Below are 25,223 nucleotides of genomic sequence, written 5' to 3'. Positions count from 1 at the left end.
GGGTGGGGCCAGCATGCTGCAGCAGAGCCGGGGGGGAGGGGCAGGCGGCAGAGCGGCACGTATGGGCCCCCGTGGTGGGCTAGACAGGAAGCCGTTACCAGGCCCCCGAAAAAGCAGCGTCGGGGTCAACACACACCTAAGAGGTACTCTGGGCTGCTGCGCTGACAGCAGCTTTTAGAGGGGCAAGAGCAGACAGAGACCAGTGAGGAGGGGGCTTACCTAGGCCTAGGGGGGTGAGATGTACCCTGCATGACCACAGCACTGGACGCCACAAGAAAGAGACCAGGGTAAATTCTGAAGATGGAGACAGTGGGCGTCCAGGCTGACCTCAAGATCTGAGCAGGTCAGAGGCCGGGGAAGAGAAGACGGGGAGACGCAGGTCTGAGGGAGGGGACGTCTGCAGGTGGCCACGTGGAGCCGCGAGGCGGCGGCAGGACCAGCACGTGGAGTTCAGGGTAAGGACCAGACGAGGCAGGAGCGCACAGGGCCAGCAGCCCAGACGGGGCACAGAGGGCAGGGTGGGGCAGGCATGGAACACGCAGGAACCAGTGGCGTGGACGGGCCGGCGAGGTGCAGGGAGAGCTGGGGGAGCCGGGAGCGAAGACCAGGCCCCAGAGGAGGAAGGAGAGAGAACGTAGCTACGCGCACCACTCAGACAAGAGACACACCTGGGACTGTGCGGAGCAGTAACTATGGGGCAAGCGTTGGGTCACATCGCTCCCCGTCCAGCGTTCCACCAGAGCGCTGAGCTGACAAAGCGGTGAGCTGAGGTCCAGGGCTTCCTTGTGGGCACTCACCTGGTACCGCTGGCTCTGGATCCGGGGGAGAGACAGCACCACCATCTTCCAGGCGAACATCTCCTGGTACAGCTTGTACCTGCACTCCTCGATGGGTGGGTTCAAATAGATGACCTGGTTGGTGATCCTAAGCTCGTGAACGACGTTCTGGAAAGCAAAGGTGTCGTTTTGACTCAGCAGTCTATTTCAGTTCAAGGGCTTTAAAATATACCATTTTCTCTCTCTGAATCATTACACTAGTTCTGTGTGAACCACAAAGTCTGTTACTAACAGATCCGGCCTTCTGTGAGCTCATGTTTGGTCTGCAGCCCTCCCCAAGGACCCGGAGGCGGTCAGAGGGCAGCTCTGCATGGGTTCCTCCTGGGCGCCCAGTGCCCAGGTATCAGACACACAACCGGCGCTCAGCAAAGCGCCATGGGATCTGATGCGTGTGAGGATCTCGGGGCGTGAGGACCCTGCGGCCTGAGAAAGCAGTGACACAGGCCGACCTGGCTGGTGTAGGCTCGCATGCTGGGAGCAGTCTGTGCCGCCCGCCAGCGCTTTCAGCGAGTTTAAGGACTCCAGCTCAGTCTCCACTGCACATCCGATCAACTCAGACACCCTCACCTGCGTTTCTGCGTCTCGGTAATTTCTTTTAAAAAGTATGCTCTGGGGATGAATATCTATAATATTCAGAAGTTAAAACATTGTAAGTATTAAAAGAAAACATGGAATCTGGGTAGGAAAAAAAAAAATGCCAACTGTTTCTCTCAGATCAAAGTTTCTACTTGCCCACTTCTACCAGGCTTCTGATTTGGGGACTTTCACTGGTAAAGAGAACACAAATACTGTCGACCACACAGAACTAAAGTATGGCTCAACGCATCAGGGTAAGGTGGATGCGTGTCTAACCAGCACCTGGGTTAACCTGCAGAGTTTAAAGGGAACTTTCTGGAAAGCCTGCCAGGCCCCAGTAGGGCCCTCCTTCACACGACGGGAACGGCCGCCTGGAGACGAGGGCTGCTGTCCAGGGTGCTCCCGCGCCCTTCCGGGAGAATTCTACTCAGATTTTTATTAAAACTGACATTTCAGGGTCACAGTCTGAACTTGTACTTACAGCAGACCATTATATTCAGTTCTTCAAATTAATTCCTACGTACATCCTAGGAGCACAGAAATTTGTCCCCCGGTGTAGATTTCCAAGTTTTATTTTCCATTAAGGAAAAATAAATAAATAAATAAATAAATAAATAAAGCTGGGACTTCCCCGGTGGTCCAGTGGTTAGGGATCTACCTTCCAATGCTCCGCGGTGGGGGAACTAAGACCCCACAAATAACTCAGCCGTGAGCTCAACTGCCAAGCCTGCACCAAAAGGGAGACCCCACGCCCCGCAACCAAGCCCCGGCACAGCCAAATAAATGAAAAAATTAACCCCCGCGTGTTTCTGAAACTGTTTTTGACGTAGAGCAGAGTTCTAAGGCAGGCATGAAGAGGAAAGGTATGCACCCTCTTCGGCCTCCTCTTGAGTGGTGTCGTTACCAAAACAAAGACATGAGCGCCGGTCCATCGTTCAGTGGCTCAGTCGTGGGGGCTCCGTGACCCCGTGGCCTCCAGTCAGACTTCCCAGGGTCTCACAGGACACCACCTCAGTCAGAGGCCACAACCCTTCAATCCCTTCCACTCTGCAACACTCAGCTTTTCCCGCCTTTCTCTCAGGCCTTGGCACTTGGGGTGCTCTCTGCAGAACGGCCCTCCTCTGGGGTCTGCCTGGTGCTGCCCTCGTGGATGGTGGCGGGAGGAGCACAGGGTGAAGAGCCTCCTCCGCAGCTCACGTCACCCCGGGACGCTGACCGGGCCCAGGTCTGCCTACCGCAGTGGCTTTTTCACTGGCGCTTTATTTACTGCGGAACCGGCTGCCCGGGGAGACACTCACCTTGATCTTTGGCTCTCCTCCAGGCTTGTGACTAACTTGAGGGGCATCTGTATCCATGTCAACCTCCGCTTTATCCTCCGCTTGTCCAAGGAGCACCTGCGTCCAAGCTCTCAGGCCAGCTTGCAGCCGGACGCCCAGTATCCTTTCAATCTACAGAGAGAACATGTCCCAAGAACAGTGTTTCTCCCAAAGTTAGCTCGCAGAGCGTATTGGCAGAAAACCGCTGTTTCAGGCCCAGGACGAATTGCTCCTGACCACAAGCCTTCACCCCCGGCTCCTCAACCTCACGTCTTCACCCTCCAGCCTCGGGTCACTGACCAACTAGGCTGACTGTGCTCTCCACCTGCGGACTCCCACTCATAAGCGACAAGCAGAGCACAAACGCGCAGGTGTGGTGAAGGCCTTGATATGTGCTCAGTGCAACAGAAAATGCAGAGACCAACACCAGCCTTGGGTACAAAACCAGGAAACTGGAATTTGCAGGTGAAGCCATTTTCTCTTTCAAATCGAGGCACAAGTGATTTTGTTATTGTTGCTGTTCAGTTGCTAAGTCATGTCTGACTCTTTGTGACCCCACGGACTGCAGCACACCAGGCTTCCCTGTCCTTCACTATCTCCTGGAGTTCGCTCAAACTCAGTCCATCGAGTCAGTGATGCTACCTATCCATCTCATCCTCTACCACCCCCTTCGCCTCCTGCCTTCAGTAACTGACTACAACATTAGTTTTGGATGTACAACATAAGGATGCAATATGTATACCTATTTGTAAAATGATCACCACAGTAAACCTCAAGTGAAGAAGGAAGTCAGAAATCTCTCATCTGTGAGATTTCAAGGACTAGGGTGTCCGTACATCTTGCTTAGAGTCCCCCTCGTTGTGAGCCACTCAAGCATCCTGGGAATGCTGCGGGGGCAGCCTGAGAAAACCTGGGGCTTGCACTCGATTCAGAAGACTGGGGCTTCTGAACGTTTGCTCTGTTCAGGGCCATTGGAGCAATCGCTGCATTTTACTAATCCACTTTAGAAGGAAACACCTGTGACCCACACACAACTTCAGAAGTGACCAGCGGCCACCTGTCCATTGAGTGGCCCCTGCCATAAAGCACCCTCCCTGCTTCTGGAGACTTCACGGCTGCTCTGACACCCGCTGACGAGAAAGCCACATGGGGTGCTAAGTGTGCTGCCAACACCCACCCCACAAGGGTGAGCCAAGATCCTCTAAGCCAGGAACAAGAGGTGCGTGGATGCTGGGGGGCTGGTGGAGGGAGACAGGCGGCCAGAGAAGGCAGCCTGGAGAGCCACCTCAATCGCGAGCAGAGCAGACGGGCTGCAGGAGGTTGTCGCACTCCCGGAAAACAGAGCGCACTCCTCTCCTCCCCCAGAGCTCCCTGCTCCCGGCGCAGGAGGAGGGTGCCCGCAGCACTGCCGCAGTTCGGCTCTACTGTCAGCTGCAGGGATTTCTGGAAAGAACTGGATGGTCACGGTCACTGAAAACTGCCACGGAAACGAGCTTTTCAGGGACGACCTAACAGACTTGTGGACCGGGGCCACCCCCGTGCAGACAGCGGACAACGCCACGTGCAGCCGGCGCCACCTACCTCCATGTCCAGCTTGCTGACCCAGATGGGCAGGTTGGAGTAGGAGTGCAGGTTGAGGTCGTCCACGGCCTTCTGCACTCTGTTCAGGATCTCGGAGAAAGTCTTGTGGTCGTACAGGCACGTCTCCAGGGAGCGGACTTCCAGGTCTATCTTCTCCTCAATGATCAGCAGATCGTCCACCTAAAGGGGGGTGCGGTTCGCATTTCAATCACCAGCTCACCCCAGGCCTTTATCTTGTGTACATTCTTCTCAATGAACGTCCCAGGCAGAGAAGTTCTTCCTCAGAGCACTAACCCTGCGTGCTGGCCTGACACCACACCCCGCCTGTCTCCGAGGAGGGAGGGGAAAGGTATGGACACCGGCGGGAAGGCGCCCTCTGCCTGCACATGTGGGAGCAGGACATCAATGCGCGCTGCTCCGCACCTTCCCTCTCCAGGAGCAAGCCGAACGCCAGCCCAGCAGACTCCGCCCTGCCTGCCAAGGCAGAAGCAGGGCCAGGAGGCGACCGCGGCGCAGCCGGGCGGGGGTCTGGGGAGGAGGGCCAGGTCGGGGGCGGGCCGACCGCCAGCCCACTGTCCAGGCAGCTTTATCAGTAACGAAGCTCTAGTACCCTTCATCTCTTCCCTGGCTCCCTAGCAACAGGGACTGTCACTGAATGGCCTCCCTAAAGCCCCCACACCATCCAACAGCCCGGTGACGGGAAGGCCTCCTTCTCCTGCTCGGCGGATGTGGCCCTGAGCTGTCGGGACCGTGGGCGACCTCTGTGGAGAGCTAACTGCTAACCGAGCCACCCTCCGGGACAGGGAAGACGGAAGCGGCACGTACCTTCTCCTGGAAGTTGAAGACCGTCTCCGCCAAGCGCTGCACGTAGGGGTCGAGCTTGTAGGACTCCCACACCAAGGCGATGCCCTCGGCGATTAGCGCCTGCACCTCCTTCTTCAGGCCCGCCACCAGCAGGGAGATGGTGCTCCGCTCCTCCACCTTCTCACACGTGCGCTCATAGGTCCGCACACTCTCGATCAGTGAGATGGCGAATGGGTACAGCTGGTTCGCCTGGTGAGCCTTGTTCACGATCGCCAGCGGGACGCGGAAGCCGAGCCACTTGAGGTTTCGCACTTCTTTGGAGAGGGTGATGATCTCGGGGAGGAAGTTGACCTTCAGCTTGAGGACGTTGCCGGCGCGGCCCCGGGCGCGCGTGCTCTCGATGGTGAAGATGCGGCCCGACACGCCCAGGTTGCGCTGCTGCACCTTGCGGGCCCAGTCGTCAAAGATCTCCTGTGTGTTGAGCTTCATGCGGAAGCTGTCCCCGTCCTGCTTCAGCTTCTGGCCCTCCACGTGGTTCTCCCAGCCCTTGCCCAGCACGTCCTCCACGCGCTTCATGTAGGCCGTCAGCTGCCGGTCGATCTGCTTGGCCCAGATGATGGAGCCGGACACCGGCGGCAGGTCGCGCACGTGGCTCATCTTACACGCCTGGCTCTGCGGGTACTGGACCTTGAACTTGTCGTGAAGAGACTCGATGTCGTCCTTCACACGCTGGATCAGCTGCGTCTGGTACTCGCGGATAGCCCCGCGAATGTGAGGCCGGACGAACAGCGCGTTGAACCTGGAGAAGATCCGGAACATCTCATTGGCGTTCTTGGCCGTGCCGAGCTGGTCTCGCAGGCGCGCGGTGATCCGAGTCTCCACCCTGTCGATTCTCTCATCGTATCTCTTCATTGCGGCCTCCCAGGCCTCCGTGCCCTCCTTGGAGACGTCCAGCCCGTCCACTTCCTTGACGTTCTCGTAAGCCAGGTTGACTTCCTCTATGGCGTTCGCGTCGGCAGCGTCAAAGAGAACCTCGGCCACTTTCATGTCCTGGGGCTCAGGCACCTCTCCCTGGTTCTGCTGTGCAACTGCTGTGACCTGGAGGAGAGGGTTTGGAAGAAAACAGGTCTGCCAAGGGGAAGACTTTTATCTCGTTGAGTAGCACACACCACGCAAGATGACCAGTCCACCACGTAAGCCTAACGTTTAGTCAAACACTTTACAACCACAAGTCGAGACCGTGTAAGACACGACACTGCACGTTTTAACTCTGCTGTAAAGACCTTCAGACAGTAGTTTTGTGGCTGAAGAAGCTAAAAAAAAAAAAAATATGTGTTTTGGGTTTGTGGTTCTTCCCTCAAACTGCACTGGAAAGCTCAGGACTTCACAGGAGTGGTACGTACAAAGTCAGTATCCAATACACTTCTCATTTTTATTTCTAAAACTTCAGATCACCGCCCAGGGTCCACACTGCAGCAGAGGGACAGGTCAAGCATGACAGTAACTGAGAGGGTCCTGCTCAGTCCCCTGAACGCTCCTGGACGGACAGCAGAGCACACAGGCCCTGTGCCTCGGGACGCGGCAGACCCCCGGGCACAGCTCACGCCCACTCTCACGGAATTACACCGCCAGGCAGGGGGCTTGATTTGGGGTCCATAGACGCCACACATGAAGTTCAGACAGTCTGTGAATTTATTTGGAGAAAATCATTTTCACTAAGCCTAATTAAATTTAGCATTTTCTTCAGTCATGAATGTAGGCAACAGTTATAGCTGTCCCCAGTGCCCTTTGTCATCAATAAATCCTTCCACGTCACACGACAGCTGTACTGTAATCCTGAGAGCTTGTTTACGTTCACTACTTCAGAATCATGCTATCAGGCCTGTCTTGCCCTTTTACGTGTTCATGGAGAAGCACACAGATTACTGTCCACCGATCATAACTTCAAAACTGTGGACAAATGTTTCTTTGTAAACCTGTGCCTTTTATTTTATGTATTTAAAAACATTCTGAGAACTCCTGGCAATGGCATTATAGGAGCAAAAACTGGACAAAATGATTAAACAGCCATTTTAGGACAACGGACAACAACCGAAGGCAGCTGACACCCTGAGGTGTGCTGATGTCAGGTGAGGGCAGTGAGCCCGGCCTGGGGTGCTCCCACCCCAGCCCAGGCAGGAAGACTCGCAGCTCTGCAGGGGGGAGCGGAAGGGCAGCTTACAGCAGGGGGTTCTGGGGACTCCCCTGGCGGCCGAGGGAGTAAGAATCTGCCTGCACTGCTCCAGAAGACCCCACATGCTGCAGAGCCACCAAGCCCAGCACCGCACCTACAGAGCCAGCGCTCTAGATCCCGGAAGCGGCAACTGCTGAAGCCCGGGCACCCCAGAACCTGTGCCCCACAACAAGGGACGCCACCGCGACGAGATGCTCACACGCGGCAACAGGAGGTCGCCCCCACTCGCCACAACTAGAGAAAAGCCCACGCAGCAAGGAAGACCTAGCACCTGAAATTCAGGAAACAAATAAAGGGGGCGTTCTGGAAAAGACAGCCTGGCAAGGGCCCACGCAGCAAACTACACACACGCAGGAGGCCTGGGGAGCCCTGCAAGAGTGAAAAGCCTGGACACATTTACAGCCTGCTGTCCACCTAAACTCCTCTAACCAGTGAAACTAGCCTTCAAATACGAGAGTGTTGCCAGCAAACCTATGGGACAAGAAATGGCAAAGAATTTCTTCAGGCTACAGAGAGAAGACGGCAGAGGTAACAGCCCGCAGAAAGAAATGAAGAGAACTAGAAGATACAAATCGGGGACAAATGGAAAAGATGTCATTATTTTTCTTCTCACCTGCTGATTCTTCTAAGATATATGTGACTGCTTAACTTATAACGCTGTAGTGCTGGGTTTATAATATATGTAACAGTAATACCACGTACTAGTAACGTATGTGATACAGATGCATTGTAAGGACAGCATTATTTCTCTTGCTGTAGACATGACAAGCAGGAGGAAACAGATCTATATTGATTATGAGGTTCAGTCAGCATTGCGTATCTCACGATAAATTAGAGACCAAGTGATCCCTACAGGAAACACTAAAAAAGAAAATTCAAAGAAATATAGCTGTTAGGTCTCTAGCAAACAGCAGCTCTCAATCCAAACTTATCAATAATGACGTTAAATGTGAACAGACTAATCCTCCAATAAGACCATCCTGAGAATGCACGCCTGCACACATGAGCTTACTACGCACTTTACAAACAAAAAGGCAGCAGACACCACATGGTTTACAAATGGAAAGTAGACAATGATGTTTTAAAACAGGGATATCTGAGAAGGACATGCAACAAAGGGCTGAGACACCCTAAGCTAAGACAAATCAGTCCCAGTCAAGTCTCTCACGAACACAGTAAAGGGTTAACACGTAAAACCAACACGCGCACACGTGTGCACATGGATCGGGACTGCAGGAGTCGAGAAGACACCAAGCACTCCTTAGCAACCCGCTCCACCCTGGGTGGCAGGCACTCCTCACAGAGAATGAACCGAGATGCAAGGCTTCCAGACCGGATCGCCCATCCCAACTACTCCAGAATTCTCCAACTACAGGAAGGCCGAGAGAATCCTAAACACACACACACGAAAGACCCCACCGAGAGCCTATGATTAACACTGGCTATTGGCTTTAGCACGTGTCTATCCATTTACCAATTCATCTACCTACACGTGTTATCAATCCGCCTGCTATTTCTGGACTGGATTGTTCAAAGGGAGAAAAGCAGTGCTCAAAAAAGTGGTGAATTGAGAAGAGAGAAAAAAAAAAGCATGAAGAAAGAAAAGGGGTCATTTAATTGTTTCAATAAATCTGAGCCAAACGCAATTATTACCACATTTTACACATAAGGAGTCTGAGGAAAAGAGTAAAACAATGAGCTCAGTCAGATGGCGAGGTCAACAGCTGAATTAGGAGGGAAACCCAGGAGGTTTGGGTCTCGGGTCCATGCAGTTTGGGGATGGGAATGAATGGATAGAGAATGTTAAAGATTTGAACTCAAACGCTATTATCTTCAAGATGACAGTGACAGATGAAAATGGAGCCAGAGACGCACTTCACAGTGTAAAAGAGAAACAGGTAGCTGACTGCAAAAAAAGAGAGAGGGACAGTCATTCAAGCACTGCAGGCTCGCATTTTCAGACCGTGAGCCACACCTGTGGCCTCAGGACCCTGACGATGACCGCTCTCAGCTGCTCGTGCTGGCGTCTGAACTTCCTCATCTGGTCAAGGCGCGCCTGAAGCTTCCTGTGAGCAGGGTTGATCCGCCACACCATCTTGAGGTTTTCTTCCCTTTTCCTTTTGACAATGTCTCTCAGCAATACCTGGAGTTTCTCATATTCATCATCCCACGTCTGAAAAACTTCAAAGCACGCAACCATAACCTGGGACATAATTTAAGAGGGGAAGCTTATTATTAAAGCACATTTTCATCGAAATACCCTAAAGCTGGCTTCCCGATATATTACAACTTACTTTTTCAAATTCTTCGTAGGCGACATGCATCAGCTTTCTAGTGCCCAATACTTTCAGTAACTGAGAACTCAAGTCTCTCGAAATCGCCTCCACCAAGCGCAGTGCCCTCTGAATGGGATATTTCGTGTTTCGGATCTTTCTCAAATGGGTGAAAATTGCAACAAGTGCCTGCCTTATTTTGTCCAGCTCGGTGGCAGACAGCAAGTCATTCAGAGGAAAATCTTTCATCAGAGGATTGTAGTCATTCACCGTTTCCAAAGCCTGTTTCAGACCTAGATTAACAAACAGTTACATACTTTTCACATCAAGTTCCCAGTTTCATAGCTTTCACACGAAGCCAGACAACTGTAGTATACACTGTTCTATGTCAATTACACCCCAACTCTTTTTTTTTTTTGAAGTAAAAGAGTATTCCTTCTAGGTTTAATTATTGGGTTGGCCAAAAAGTTTGTTCCATAAGATCTTATGGAAAAACCCAAATGAACTTTTTGGCGAAACCAATACTAGTTAGGTAAACTAGAATACATCCTCACAATGGAAGATTTTGATGCTGCAAAAGATTTAGTAAACACAGAAATTGTGCTGTTTGAAAAAAAACAATGTTATTAACAGGTGATGCCAGTGCGGTCTCAATTTTGCTTTTGAAGTGTGCCAGTCAGTATACTGTATACTGACGGTATATTGTACGCTGCCAGTCACTATTCATGCACACTCCAAAGGCTGTGAGTGGTAGTCCCAGAGATGTCATCTTTGTTTGCTTTCTATACAATCTAAGCATTCTAGTAATACTACCTTGGTTTTGTAAAACTTGAATGTTATCAGCATTAAGAACACTGAAATTTAAATTTCATACACATGGCTCAAGTTAGGGGGAGTGTATTATAGACACGGATCACAGAAAAACCTGGGTCCTGGTCTTTTTTTTTAAAACTTCCTCTGGCATAAGATTATTTTTTTTTTTTTTTTGCATAAGATTTTTAAAAAAGAAATCTATTAGAAAAGAAATAAAGGTTTCGAAGCATTAAAAAAGATTCAAGGTACACATTTCGGTACTAGTGAACGTCCATATCTTAGTGAGCATATAAAATGTGGTCATAGGAACTGGAAAGGTCTCCTCTAACATTTAAAATGCGGGCACACAACCTTTTCGGAGGGGAAGGAAAAGAACACGGCGACAACTGCTGTCCCGGTAACTGGTTCTAACGTGTCTCTGGTGGACAGCACGGTCTGGCCACGGCCTGCACTCCACATCTGTGCGCCTGGCACCTGCTCATTTAACGGCACCCTCCCTGCTGTGCATTCAGAAACCACCTTCATCTTGACAACAGTTCAGAACAGGGAAGAGGGCGGAGAATGTAGGGGGTGGGGGGCAGGTAAATGGCAGAAGAGAAAGCACTGACCAGCTCTCCTTCCACAGCCCTGTGGGGAAGAACTTCTTCCTAACGTAAACCACGCTCCTGCCTAGACTGTCAAAAGCACGCTTATACACTGAAAGAAACACAGCCTGTTCAGGGAACCAGGTAACTGAGAAACAGGAGGGGAGCCCCCCGGGCTCCCTATCCTCGGGCCTAGAAACTGGCTCCTGCTCTCGAAAGCCCTAAAGGGAAAGGGAGGTAGGTGGGAAGATCACTTCCATCACCTAGAGCTGGCGAAAGACGAGGTCAGGTGCAAAGGAGTAGGCAGTCAGGAGAGACGGCGCACCTCTCCCTTTCCATCGCAAACCCAGGCGGAGAGCTCGCTGCATCAGCCTCTGAGCTCCGAGCTCTCGTCTTTACCTGTGTCCGTGTCAAAGCTGACGGTGGCATGGAACCGCTTGCCGTGTTTCAAGATGTCCAGAGTCAGGAGAACTTCCGGGCTCTCTCGTTTCTCCTGGATGCGGTATAACGCCCGTTCCAAGTTTAGCCAAAAACTGATTTCCTGTAAAGCAGTTCCTGAGGCTGGATCTCGGTCAAGTTTGGTCACCTTAAATACAAAGTAACATTCAAGAGTACTCAGCATTTAAACAAAGGTAGAAAAATATCATTAACTAAACATGCACATTAAAATTTAGGGTCAATATTTCAAGTCGATTTCCTTCCTTGTATAAAAGGTGGATTAGTTTGGAACCAAAGGACTGAGACAGCTGAGATTAAGGCTGTCTCACGGGTGGTACTTAACCATGTCACACGGTACCCTGACTGCTCCATGCGGGCTGACATTAGTCCTCCACCGAGCACTCCCGGGACCAACAGGAGAGAGAGCCAACAGGCATCACAGAAGTTACCTCCTTGACAAGAATTCTTACGAGTTTTCGCACAGATATTAAAGCGTAAAGCATTTTACATGATACTTTCAATACCGTGCTCCTACCTTTTGGATTTCTCGGATCCAGCGGTTCACTCCAGACTGTAACTGATTGAGGAAGGTCGGGTCCTCAACCTTATCTCCAAAGTCTGTAACTTTCGGCTTTTCTCCACGCTCATAACACTGCTTTGCAACATTTGTAATGATCGGATGAATGGGCAGGCTGATCTCTGGAATCTCAATGTTCTGCTGCAGGTGCAGGAGTCCCATTTCAAGCTCGGCAATCTTTTTCTCAACTGAAGGAGCCATTTTATCACCGTCCCTTAAAAGACAAAACCATCTCAAGTTTTGGTGTGCTGTCGGCTCCAAAGGGGTTCTATCATTTCAGGCCCGTCACATATCGAAGCTGCACGTTACGCAGCAGACTCACAGCCCTGGGTTTACCAGCTTTGCCTCCCGATTCCTGAGCACTGCACCATTCTCTCCAAGGCGTGTTCCGAACAGTAAGGAAACGACACTCAAACGAACGAGGGAAAGCTGGTTCTTACCTGTCGGCCTTGCCAGACTCCCTGATGTAGGACTTAAAGAAAGGAGCCACTGCATTGCTGATGAAAGAGTGCAAGGTTTCATAGGGCGAGTCTTCACTGAGCGTGAGGACTCGGAGCTGGGAAGACACTGGCTTGTCTGCATCAATCACTGGAGTTCGTTTAATGAACGCCAAGCTAAAATAAAGGAAAAGGAAACATTAGAACCAACAGCCTCATTCCTCATCAGCCTTCAAGACTACAGACTTCTCTGTGGTGCATGCAAATTAGAAACCCATTTGAATGTTTTGATTTTAAAATCATGTTAAGAATAAATTGTTGCTTTTCTAATAGCGAAATATGCTGCTTCTCTTCTTTATTCATCTATGTGAGAACTATGGAATCAAGGTTAAGGTTATAACACGTGACCATGAAACCAGGCCAAGTTAATTTGTCTCAAATGGAGGTTGAGTTCATAATTTTGTCCTCACGAAAACTAACTTCCCTAGCAACTGCAAGCTACAAGCCTTGAAGAACTTAAATTTGATCTCATTATAATCTGTCCCATTCATTTATGATATCGAATCACATGTCAGTTTGACCACAACAAAAGTCACCTGCAGGTTAAAGTGATGAGGGAACATTCCAGGCCCTTACCCCCAGCCTAAACCAACTCTTCTAGTCTCATCCCCTGCCACACACCCCATACCCAACTTGAGACACCCTGTAAACTACATGACCCGTTCTCTAAACAGCATGTGTTTTTCTGTAGTTGCTTCAGAAACCTATATTCAACTGCTGAAACTCCAAGCTAACCTTCAAAACCCAACTCCAGCATCATTTCTTCTAAGGGACCTTTCCCAAGCAGAAGCAGTCTCCAGGTTTCAGGGTCTTCGGCACCTCTAAGACTTTGCCAAGTAATACAGTGAGTCGTGTGTCTGCCATTCTTCCTCCCCAAAGACCGTGAACTTCTTGGGAACAGGAGTTATGTTTTATTCCTTTGCACACCCACTGCTGTTATCTTGTACAGAACAGGTGCTCAAAGGTGGCTGAACCAACAGCTTCAAGGGAAGCAATATCTGAATTTTCCAGTTCTCATATTATGTATATGGACTTTAGACACAATACTTCCTATTATTCTAAAAAATCAGTGAAGCTCCTGCTGTGACACGGTGAGAAGGAACGCAGTCACAACAGTATTCCTGCCAAAAATGCACAGCTTGAACGTAACCATGGAGAAGCAACAGACAGACCCAGGGCAAGGGCACTCCATCAAACTACTGGTCTGTGCTCAGCAAAGACACCAGTGTCATCAAAGACACGGAACTGGATTCTGGATCGTGGGAGAAATACCGCAAGGCACAGTGCTAAGAAAATACGAGTATGCACTGTACCCAGAGTAAACTGTTCTAAAATTTCGGCAACTTGGGAATTGTGCTGAGGCTGTGAGCTAGGATGTGGCTGTTCTTAGGAAACGGCTGCAGCATGTTTAGGGACAAAGGGGCAGCCTGCTGATGACTCACTCTCAGATGGCTCTGGAGAAGAATGACAATGCGGACGTGGGAAAGGCTAACTGATATCTGGGAGGTACCATATGCTGTCCAGGCAACTCTGGTAAGCTTGAAATTATTCCAACTAAAAAGTTTTAAAAAGCCAATGCAAAATAAACATTTTACGTATTTGAATTTCAATAAGTCTACTAGAATAAAAATTGGCACAATCTTTTTAGAAATCTGGTAACGTGTTAAAGATGCTATATCTGAACTAGTAATGCTATCTTTAGGGATTTATCCTAACAAGAATCAGACCTGTACCTATGAATGTGTGCTACTTATTTATAATAATGAAAACTCAGATATAATCTCAGAGCATTATTAGACACGTTAATATTAATACACTGTGGCTCAAGGGCTAATGCCCTGACATGGCAATTAAAATACTTTAATTTTATACTGACTTGGAAATCCTCTTAATTTGAGTGGATAAATTCGAAGACAAGAAACTGAATTAAAGAGCAGAAATCTTTTGAGTGTTTTCTTGGTAACTCTGACTTGATTAGGATTTACATTTAATTCTCACAAGTTTTATAGTCCAAAATAATGGTATATTCACACTGCTCACCTATTGGACTTAACTCCGTAGTGAATGTCTATGTTGATGTTATAGGAAATAAATTCTTTTTCTTCTTCTCCTTCATCACCGACATCCTCTGCAAATCATAATAGACATTATATCAAATTAAAGTCAATATTTCAATTTTTAATTGAATTTATCAACTGCTCAGAGCCTGATGAGCCTCACCCCATCCCCAACCTGGCACCTACACCCCGTGTGACGTGGCTTCCACCCGTTTTTTCCTGAGTGCCGACGGACCCGGGCGCTTATTTGCAGTGCGATCCCAGGCAAGGTGCTTAACTTCCCAGCCTCTCTGCTTCCTTGTTTGTAAACTGGGGTGCGCTGGCATGCCCGGGCAGTTGAAAGACTGACTGCACGGACGCCCAGAGCAGGCCTGGCCTCGGGCAGTGCCGGCGGCGTCTGCGCACCAAGGCCAGGTTCCCCCCACCCCCATCCCAGCGGCCCCATCCCAGGAGCTCCTGACACGCAGGCCACCCCCCACCCCCCCACCCCAGGGTATTCTGCTAGGCTGTCCACTCAGCACCCCCTATGTGACAGGCAGTATGTCAAGTGCATCATACGCTTAACCCTCACGACAACCCTGCCGGGGTGGCGTGACGACTGTTATCCTTCTGTTCCAAGCAAAGTACGTAAGTAAACTGCCTTCAGACACGTGACTAGAAAGGGACAAAGGGACGATGCAGAAGTCTGATCCCAAACCTGGGGTCCTCACAGGTCGACAGCTTGCCCTCCTCCCTCCATCAAGAAAACTGCTGCCGAGAAACGCCCCCAGGGTCACAATGGGGCGTTCGCCTGGCCTTCCCCTCTGCCCTTACAGCACTTTCAGAGCCTGCTCTGCGGTCAACCTATGAATGCAGCAGGCATTCTGAAAAGCTTACTGGAATGTAACACCACGATAACTCAAGATGAACGTGAATAAAATTTGTAGAGAGTTAAAAATCAAAATTGAAAAAATATAAAAAATTTTAAAAAGGGGAAGTAATCCAAATCTCTAGACCTAGCACTAACTGACTACATGCATACGCCCGCTAGTTAGATTATCTCTGCAACGACATACTACGTGGAGTGACTGCATCAGGAAGAGTAAATATGGAAGAATTAATCTGACTTGGTACAAGCGATTTGCCTTCACTTCTAACTCATGGTGTGACAGCAAGGCAGCAGACTTAACTAAAGGATCTCGGGAAAGGCATTTTTCTCCCCCTCAGCTTCAAATCTGTAAAGTGTAAAGGCAGCATCAGAAAGGGGCTGGGTACTAAACTAGGTGGTCTGCAAGGTTCTACAGACGCTGAAAACTATGAGCAGAAGCTGTTTGCTTCTGTAGCTTTAAGATGAGACATACAAAATTCCACTAAAAGCACAGAAAATATTGGTATGTTAATCAAGAAGACAGTAACTCTTCCAAAATGTTGTTTTTGGTATATCTTCAGGAAGGAGAAGAGAAGAGAGCAGCAGAACATTCTAGTGTGCCAGGGACTTCCTAGCTGTTTTTGAAACATTACCAACTACCTAAAAAAAAAAACACCAACCCCACACCAATCAAGTTTTCTAACTACTGAAACGTGGACATACCAACAGATAAATCATACTGCCTGAAACCAACCAAATACGTAACTGCAGTCTGTAAAACGCGAGCACAGAGAATATAAGGAAATACTCCCAAACTAAAGCAGCTGTCAGGGTGGTGGGATTCTGAAATATTTTTTTCCCTCAATTTTTGGAACTTTCAGTAATGTTCTTCTATGGGTTACATAAAATACATGTCATTAAAATAACACTCCAACAATAAACAGAAAATAATTACCACAGGAAATTACTGACATAATTAAAAAATACAGTAATAACTTTGAATAATTTCTTCCTCCTGGACAAAGCATCATCCTCTATATAAATGAAATCAAGCATGCCGACTGGACTCAGCATCTAACCACGTTGCCTGCACGCTGAGAACGGGGTTAAAGGAGGCGGGCAGGAGGCCAGGCGATGAGTCACAGCCGGCTCCGTCTCTGTCTCCTTCTCAGGACGGCTGTGCAGGGCCCGCCCAGCCCACCCTGGAATCACACTGCATTGCAGCAGGAGGCACGCCCCATGACATCACCCTCAGAAAAGGGTGTGCAAGGTGTCCTCCACGGCTCTGTAAAACTCGAACTGCCTCTGATGACAGTAATTGCTGGAAGTCGTCAGTAATCAGCTGAAGACTACATTTTGAATTAGGCTTTTTAACCCTGTTCCCCATAAACACAAGGACCACATGAAGCCTGAGTGGGTCTGAGTCCCATTATGGAGAACTCAGGACCTTGTTTTGTAAACAGCCAAACAATTTAAACTTTAGCAGAAAATATTGGTATGTCTCTTCATAAATTATTACATATTCCAAAGAACAGTAATTTTACTTCTGCAGAAACATTTTTAAAAAACTGTTTGGAGGAGAGAAAGACACTTACTAGCTAATTCCTAACAGGGACTGTCAATCCCGCAGTGTTAGAGACATAGACAGTCTGCATGTTTCCCAGGTAATATTCCACTTGCCGTAAAGTCTGAGCCAGTTTCCTAATGATGCTACAGTCACTGGTGAATACACAACAGAATGATAGTGCTGCCTGTTAACATACGCATGGAACCGAAATACCAGCCCACAGCGTTGGGCCCGCCTCTCGAATTCCTCTGCTGCCAGCCACCCTGATACACATTACAGCGGCCTGTGGTCATCTCTCTGGTTAACTTCTGAGAGTCTATCAATACTTCTCGAGATGTTCAAAATGTCTTTAAGCACTACTCTGTGTATCCTTCTTTTGAAAGATGACTGTTATTTCAAACCACAAATGATTTCGATCATTACACTGTGACTTAGGTGAGCAATACGCCTTGCTGAATGAGACACAAGCAGACCCACGTTCACCTCCTCTAGGGCTCACGGCGCCTCTCCCAGGTAGAGGGGGCGCGTGTGTGCAGTCTGGTGGACAGGCCAGGCTGGCCTGCCCGTGGTCACTCCTGTGCTCACCGTCCCCTCCCAACGTTCTCCAGCTGCGGGGCAAGCCTCCTCGCAGCCAAGCATGAAGGCCGCTCATCTTTGGCCAGAGTACCTGTTGCGTGCTCCAGGTTCTCTTTTCGTGTCGTCTTCTTTTCCTTTTAAAACCCCAGCATGCTGCTAATCGCAGAGTACTGTGGTCAGTTGTGAGCACACATATCCTCCCCCGCTTCTCCTCCAGCGGCCACTCCGGCTCTTCCCCTTTCACGCCCCTGGCACCTTCTCCAGTCATCCCCAGGTCCACGCTGTGTCCTGTGCAGAGGCTGTGACACTCTCGGGCAGAGTCCTAAGCCTCTTCACTCAACACCACTGGGACTATGAAAGGAGGGTAAACCGCACATTCCCCTCGTACCTGAGGGAAGTCTGGGGCTCATTTTGACACTTCCAGAAAAATGAATGTTAATAATGCCTAAGAGCCTGAACGCTTTTTAAGGCTCATACTAAGTGAAAAGAACCTCTATGAGGTAAATAAAGACGAACATCCCTTTTTAATGGATACCAAGGAACTGAACAGAGAAATTGTTTTTAGGTTTCAGAACCCTCCTCAAACCATCCTGCTCCTAACTGGGTCTTAACGCCTGTGGTTTCAGTTTCCTCACTCAGGACGGAGTGGGCTGGGCTACCTCTCTCCCGCTGCTTCCAGCCGGATACTCTGCAGGCGAAATTTTCATTTGTTTTTAGCTTTTCAAAAAGAAGTGACGACTGGTTTTCCTCTCCTGTACACGAATTCCACTCGCCTTGAAGCACTGCCCATCCAAACTCACCCCGCGGCAGACTGCTGTGACCGCCCGAGGGCCCGCACGGGACAGTGAGGCCCCTTACATCTTTCTCCTCCACTACACCTCTAGGAGGGCGGGTCCTGTAAAAGCCACTTTCTTTCATACTCCAGCTGCCAGCCAGCTCTGCACTAACGAAGCGGAGGTAAAACCGCCTCAACCATGTCTGTCAGGAAAAACTAAAATTCCAAGTTTAGGCTGAGTATGGACTAAAGGCAGCCACCGTTTTCAGTCTCATCCCAGGTTAAGACACCTGAGTGGAGCACAACAGAAGCGGAGCCCCACAGCACGGGCTCCCAGCCTGGCCACAGACAAGCCCTGGGACCACCAGCCCCAGCCTGGCCACAGACAAGCCCTGGGATCACCAGCTCCAGCCTGGCCACAGACAAGCCCTGGGATCACCAGCTCCAGCCTGGCCACAGACTAGCCCTGGGACCACCAGCTCCAGCCTGGTCACAGACAAGCCCTGGGACCACCAGCTCCAGCAGCTGCACCCCAGAGCATCCTCACCTTCCCCCGCCTTCACCACCCAACCTCTCCTGGAGATGGAACTCAAACAAAAACGCATCAGGTAAAAAAGGCTATAGAAATGTCGCTGCCGTCATAAAATGCCCATCACGTAATGATCACCTACCTGGTCATACTTTCAAAAGTATGCTATGAAGAAAACACTTTTCCACAGGGAGACTTCTCTTTTTACATCGAGGAGCCACAATTTAACCTTCCCTTTCCTACCAACTTTTCGCTATCAAAATAAAATTGATAGGAACTTCCCTGGTGGGGCAGTGGTTAGGACTCAGAGCCCCAACTGCAGGGGCCTGGGCTCAATCCTGACTGGGGAACTAAGGTGCTGCAAACCGCATGGGGCAGCCCCTGAAACAAACTGTTAAATTCACCACCTTTCTTCTACACTGTAAGGAGTGCTGTACTTTACCAAAAAAGTTTAAAGCTAAAGGCAGCAGTCAAAACAAAGAGAAAGAAACAGGCCGATCTTCAGTACAAAAAATGCTTTTATACTCAATTATGTGTTTAGAAAATTCTTTCCATAAAAAAGGGGGGCATGTGAGGGGAAGATAAAGTAAAAGTAAATAAATTCTAAATTCATTGAATAAATGATATGACTTCAATGTAGGTGGTCTTTAATCAGTTTAAACCACTCAGATTTGTTCTCAATATTGTAACGGAAGCCTACTTTTCCACTGTAAATAACTACTGGATGTTCATATTTGCTTAAAGGAGCAAATGGCAACACTAACTCAAAAAACACACCCGGAAGACAGACAGTCTTTTTGCTAAGGGACCTGGGCCTAGGCCTGTGTCTAAACTATGCCAATGCAGCCAGGATGCTAACTGGACTTATGGGACCACATAATTTTCCCTCAGATTCCTGTAAGTGAAAAATAAGTTACAGGCTGATTGAATTACTAGAAATACTTATGGGACTTTTATAAATTCATGAATGAGGTAGGATTTCAATTTTAGACAGTCTCATTCCTTAGTCAGTGTTCAAAAGTGCAAGTCATTATGGAGCCAAGATTCGGATGCCTGATCCTGAAAGGAGAAAATGGACCATCAAGAAAACAGAGGTGATTTGCACCAGAAAGCATTGACAGAAATAGGGTTATCCTCCAATAATTTTAGCAAAGTTCAGTCCTAAGAGGTTGAGTAAAGTGAACCACCAAAGAGAACCCTAGAAGCAAAGAACAAAACTTACAGTTCATTTTCCATAAGAAGAAACTGAGACCTAATGTAGAAATCACTGATTTCAAAACACAAACAGTGCAATGAAAATATGATCAAGAATTAGCTAAGGTCAAGCCACTCAAAATACAGTAATGACACAGATTAAAATGTATTTTAATAAAACAATGTATGTTCACTGAAAACCACCACAAAGACAGACACCAAAAGCCTGACTGTGGTCATATCTAGGTCAAAGGATTCCAGGTGATTTTAATTATCTGTTTAATTTTCTATTGAGATCATATACTTTAAAGAAAAAAAAATAAGTAAGTTCAAAAAAAGTTTTTCAAACACTGTTGGTTTCCATGTGGGAAAACAATCTCAAACAGAAAAGAAAACCCTAAACAACATTAATATTCATATAACATAAAATATGCCTGGATGGCTTATTGGCTTTGAACATTCTCTGTGGATCTAAGGAAAATTCTCTTTCCCCCTAGCTGACCCTCCTGCAGAGACCAATGCTACAATGAAGCATCTCCTGAGTAAGAAAAGTCTTTGAAAGAAACAAATGATCTGATACAAATATAAGTCTGGGGGGAGGGGGCAGGGAACAGGACCATGAGGCAGACAGCACAGCTTTTTGAGATTACAAGAAGCTTGTCCCCCAGCACTTCCAGACAACGCCCCATCCTCAGTACTAAGCTAGAATTATTTACCTGGTCCTCATCCTCGTGGTTCCTGGATGCACCCGGCCACACCCATACTGAACCGTCAAGACCCTCGGGCCACTGGCTACAAAAGGTCTCAAAGCATCCAGGGGAAATCCTCCTGGAAGGCTAGCTCCCCTCCCAAGAGGAGTCCACCCTGCTCTAGGGAGTTCACTGCTGGAGGAGACCGCCGGAATATGCAAACCTTTCGCCCCGTCCCTCCACTGCGTGCCTAACCTGTTTCAGTATACCTGCTGCCAAAGCAAGCATGGTGCCTAACCCGAATCCTCTCCTTTGAAGATGGTCAAACGTGCCCAACATCCATAAGATGTTAGGGAAAAATCCGAAGGAAGTTTCTGACCAACCCAATAGATTCAAAGACCGCTGGGTCATCCTTAGGATCATCTTAAAAGAAAGGGAAGTCACTTAGTTGTATCCGACTCTTTGTGGCCCTATGGACTGTAACCTGCCAGGCTCCTCTGTCCATGGGTTTTCCCAGGCAAGAATACTGGAGTGGGTTGCCATTCCCTTCTCCAGAGGATCGTCCCCACCCAGGGATTGAACCCGGGTCTCCCGCATTGCAGGAAGACGCTTTACCGTCTGAGCCACCAGGGAGCATTCCACAAATACAAGGTATGTCTGAATGAAAACAAGCGGACTGGAAACTTGAGATGCTGGGTCCAGTCTCGGGAGGATTAGCTGGTGTGACCTTGGACCAGTCATTTCAGCTGGGCTTCAAGTTTTCTCGACTGTGAAGTGGGGGGAGATGCACCTCGCCTCGGCAGGGGACAGCAGGAGGTCCAAGAGGCCGAGCTGCGTGCGCTGTCCAACCCAGCACACAGGAAGCCCCGCGGGGAGAGCGAAGCTGCCACGGTCCCTGCCCGGGCCTCCGTACGTGGAGCGGGGGTCCGCCGGGCCCTCCCCCTACATCCTGGCGACCCAAGGGGCCACAATCCAGGCCGGCCTGCCGGGATCCCTCCCGAGGCCGGCCCGGCCTGGACACAAACCGAAACCGAAGAGCTCATGTGACAGCGGAGGCCGGGATGCGGCCTCCGCCCGCGCTCAGCCCGGGAGACGCCGTCTCCACCCAACTCGGCCATCTTGAGAGGCCGAGCAGACAAAGCGAGCCCATTGTCCCCGCGGGTCTCCGTCCCCGGGGGTGCGCCCCCGCGGCTGCGGGCCCGCACCTTTGAGCGTGGAGCGCTCCACCAGGACCGTGTGCACCTGCGGATCCGAGAGGAACTTGCGCATCTGCTCCAGGGCGCTCTTCTCCTCCAGCGCCGCCTCGAGCGCGGCCGGGGCCTCGCCGCCGTCCTCCAGCAGCAGCGGCACCAGCTTGCGCAGGTGCTTCTGCAGCACCGACACGTCGGCCACGTTCTGCACCGCCGACACCTCCAGGCCGGCCGAGCCGTCCTCGCCGCCGCCCCCGGGCTCCGACATGGCGCCGCGCTCGGGACCCGCGCGCAGCGCTGAGGAGGCGGCCGCGACTCCGAGAGAGAGCGGGCTAGCGAGCCGGCGCGCGAGAGAAACGGGCGCCGCGGGCCGATCGTCCGCTACCCGCGGCCGACTGAGGGAGAGCGGGAGCCGGCTCCGCCCTAAAGGCCACCGCCCGCCGTCCCCGCCCCGCCCGCCGCGGCCCCGCCTCGTGCGCCGCCTACGTCACGGCGTCGCGCGCCTGCCCGCCGCAGCCACTGGCGCCTCGCGCGGCGCCTAGGTCATGGCGTCGCGCACGCGCGCAGGGGACCTCGGCGGCGCCACCGCGCGGCCTTCTGGGACTCGTAGTTCCAGCGCTGGGCGGAGCCCCCTCCGTCCCCGCACCTCGAGCCCTGAAGGTGGGAACTTGGTGGGGCGCGGCTGGGTGGTCAGGGACTCCGTCCTATCTTGTTCACTTGTGCGGCCTCAGCGAGCAGCACAGAGCCTGAGACCTTACAACAATGTTGAATGAATGAATGAATGAATGAGTGCATAAATAAATGGTGTTAACCAGTTAACGCGTTTAGAGCACTTATCTCTTGCTTGATGTTGTTCTAAGCCCTTAACCTGTGCTCTTTCTTTGAACGAATGAATGACTACGATGTGTCGAGCTAAAACATAGCTTTCTCTGTTTTAGAACACACATAGGGAGAGTGGGGATCTTTTTCAGAGGGGGAGGAGAAGAGGGGAGTGTCACATTGCTAGGCCAGAAGGAGGGAGTTCGGGAAGGGACATTCCCAGCGCAAGTACCTACCAGCTTCTGCAAAGACAGAGGCCTGACTGCAGGAGAGATCTGCAGGAAAGCCACAGGAGGTGACACCTGAACGGTGGGGTGAAGCCAAGCTGTTGTGTGTCCGGGTTGCTAAAGGGAATATGATTACCCCCAGGAGGCCCCGAGGACCAAGAGACAGATCTACACGAGAGCGTCCGCGTAGAGCGGTGATGCTCCCCTAGCATCCCGAGCTGGCACTGTCCTTCCGAGGGTCTTAGCCTCGGGAGCCACACAAGGTAGGATAGGGGCTGCAGTGCCTGCCCAGTTCCTGGACCTCCTTTGGTATACCGAGATGACTTAAGGGCCAGAATCCATGCTGCTCAGTTCTTGGTTTAGAAGTGACAGTTATTATAAGGAGTGTTAATTGGCTTTTGAAAGTTCAAACTCATAACTCACTTTTTAAGTTGGGTGGAGGAAGGGAAGTCAAAGGCCCTATTTTTGTATCAAAATGCACAGTCAGAGAGCTAAGTCCTGATTGGTGGAATGAAGATGGGCTGATTCGATTTCCCCAAATCATCTTTGGAAAACTGCGAAACATACAGTATGCCTATTCTTGCTCAATTGCCAGGTGCCAAGTCCCAGGAGCTGCTGAAACATGAAGACTATCAGATGATTCTTTAAACAGCTCATGGAAAAGGGGACAGATTAATAGCCTATCCTCCACCTGACCACCATCAGTCCATTCTTTTTTGTGTGTGGAATTTTTAAAATTGAAGTATAGTTGATTTACAATGTTGGGTTATTAATAGCTTCAAGTGTATAGCAAGGTATATATACACACATATGTGTTTTTTGTTTCCAATTCTTTTCCGTTATAGGTTATTACGGGATATTGACTGTAGTTCCCTGTGCTATACAGTAGATCCTTGTTGCTTGCCTGATTTATATATAGTAATGTGTACATGTCAGTTCCGAACGCCTAATCTGCCTCCCCGACCCCAGCCCACTAGGGTTTCCCTGGTGGCTCAGACGGTAAAGGCAGGAGACCCAGGCTCAATACCAGAATTGGAAGATGCTCTGGAGAAGGGAATGGCACCCCACTCCAGTATCCTTGCCTGGAAAATCCCATGGACAGAGGTGCCTGGTGAGCTACTGTCCATGGGGTCGCAAAGAGTCGGATACAACTGAACGGCTAACACTTTCACCCCACTCTGCTATTCCCTTTGGTAACCATAAATTTGTTTTCTATGTCGGTGAGTCTATTTCTGCTTTGTAAATAAGTTCATTTGTATAATCTTTTTTTTAGATTCCACAGACGTACTATCATATAATATTGGTCCTCTGTCTGTCTTACTTCACACCAGTCCACTCTTGTATCATATGCCTGAACAGACATAACTAATGTTCTTGGGAAAAGATAAAGCACCTATAGTGAGTTTGTGCCACGATCACAACGGTAACGAAAAACAGTAATGCCACCGACAACTATCACTGACTGCGTCATTAGCAGGCACTCTGCCGAGGGTTGCTCCCTGCCTCGTGTCCTTTGGGGTAGGAACTGGGATGGAAGAGGATCTATTAGGTTCAGGTTAGTGAACCCTGAATTGACTACACACCATTTGAGCCCCAGAAACCCAGCAGTGACCTGGCAGATGGAGAGAGGCTGCTTGCAGCCTGCAGGGTGAGTCAGCACCACCCAGGAGACACAGCCACTTGGGCCTCCACGGGACTCAAATGTCTGCAGCTTGGCTCCGAGCCAGGGCAACAGAGGAGCAGGCTCCAGATGTGCAGCCCTGTATGTCTGATGGCTTCAAAATTAAGTGTTACTTCTAAAAGGATGAGAATCAGAGGAACCTGAGTAACCAGGGTCTGTACATTGATCAAATGTGCTTGCATTTCTGTTTTCCAAGGATATTTCCCTGATAGTTCAGTTGGTAAAGAATCCGCCTGCAATGCGGGAGACCTGGGTTCGATCTGGGTTGGGAAGGTCCCCTGGAGAAGGGAACCGCTACCCACTCCAGTATTCTCCCTGGAGAATTCCATGGACTGACTGTATAGTCCTGTGGTCGCAAAGAGTCGGTCATGACTTCCACTTTTTTTGCTGTTTAATAAATACATAGTAAGAAGAATTGTCAGTGTTGAGTGCCAGGCACTGTTAATTCCTTGTTCTGAGGGCTGGCTAGACTGCCCCAGGCTGACAGGGGAGGGGATATTTTTGTGAGATGCTGCCTTGGGCTCCTAGCGCAGGACTTCCTGGG

The 25,223-nt window shown here is 49.9% G+C and overlaps 1 protein-coding gene across 1 annotated transcript in view; it reads right to left on the bottom strand.

Annotated features, from left to right (window-relative positions):
• The window catches only part of DYNC1H1 (dynein cytoplasmic 1 heavy chain 1), a 61,869-nt gene extending 39,101 nt beyond the window's left edge, over positions 1-22,768 (bottom strand). Inside the window, exons 1-11 of the mRNA XM_018066010.1 lie at positions 21,968-22,768; positions 14,569-14,656; positions 12,472-12,645; positions 11,990-12,245; positions 11,416-11,602; positions 9,641-9,912; positions 9,322-9,549; positions 5,135-6,211; positions 4,310-4,489; positions 2,711-2,860; positions 798-944 (exon numbers count right to left, since the gene is read on the bottom strand). Coding sequence (XP_017921499.1) covers positions 798-944; positions 2,711-2,860; positions 4,310-4,489; positions 5,135-6,211; positions 9,322-9,549; positions 9,641-9,912; positions 11,416-11,602; positions 11,990-12,245; positions 12,472-12,645; positions 14,569-14,656; positions 21,968-22,220 — 3,012 coding nt within the window. The 5' untranslated portion in view covers positions 22,221-22,768. The remainder of the gene's footprint in view (positions 1-797; positions 945-2,710; positions 2,861-4,309; positions 4,490-5,134; positions 6,212-9,321; positions 9,550-9,640; positions 9,913-11,415; positions 11,603-11,989; positions 12,246-12,471; positions 12,646-14,568; positions 14,657-21,967) is intronic.

Source organism: Capra hircus, chromosome 21, assembly GCF_001704415.2.
Source record: "Capra hircus breed San Clemente chromosome 21, ASM170441v1, whole genome shotgun sequence".
NCBI classification, from domain to species: Eukaryota; Metazoa; Chordata; class Mammalia; order Artiodactyla; family Bovidae; genus Capra; species Capra hircus.
Note: the sequence above shows the minus strand (reverse complement) of the source record. Positions and strands in the feature narration are given on the sequence as shown.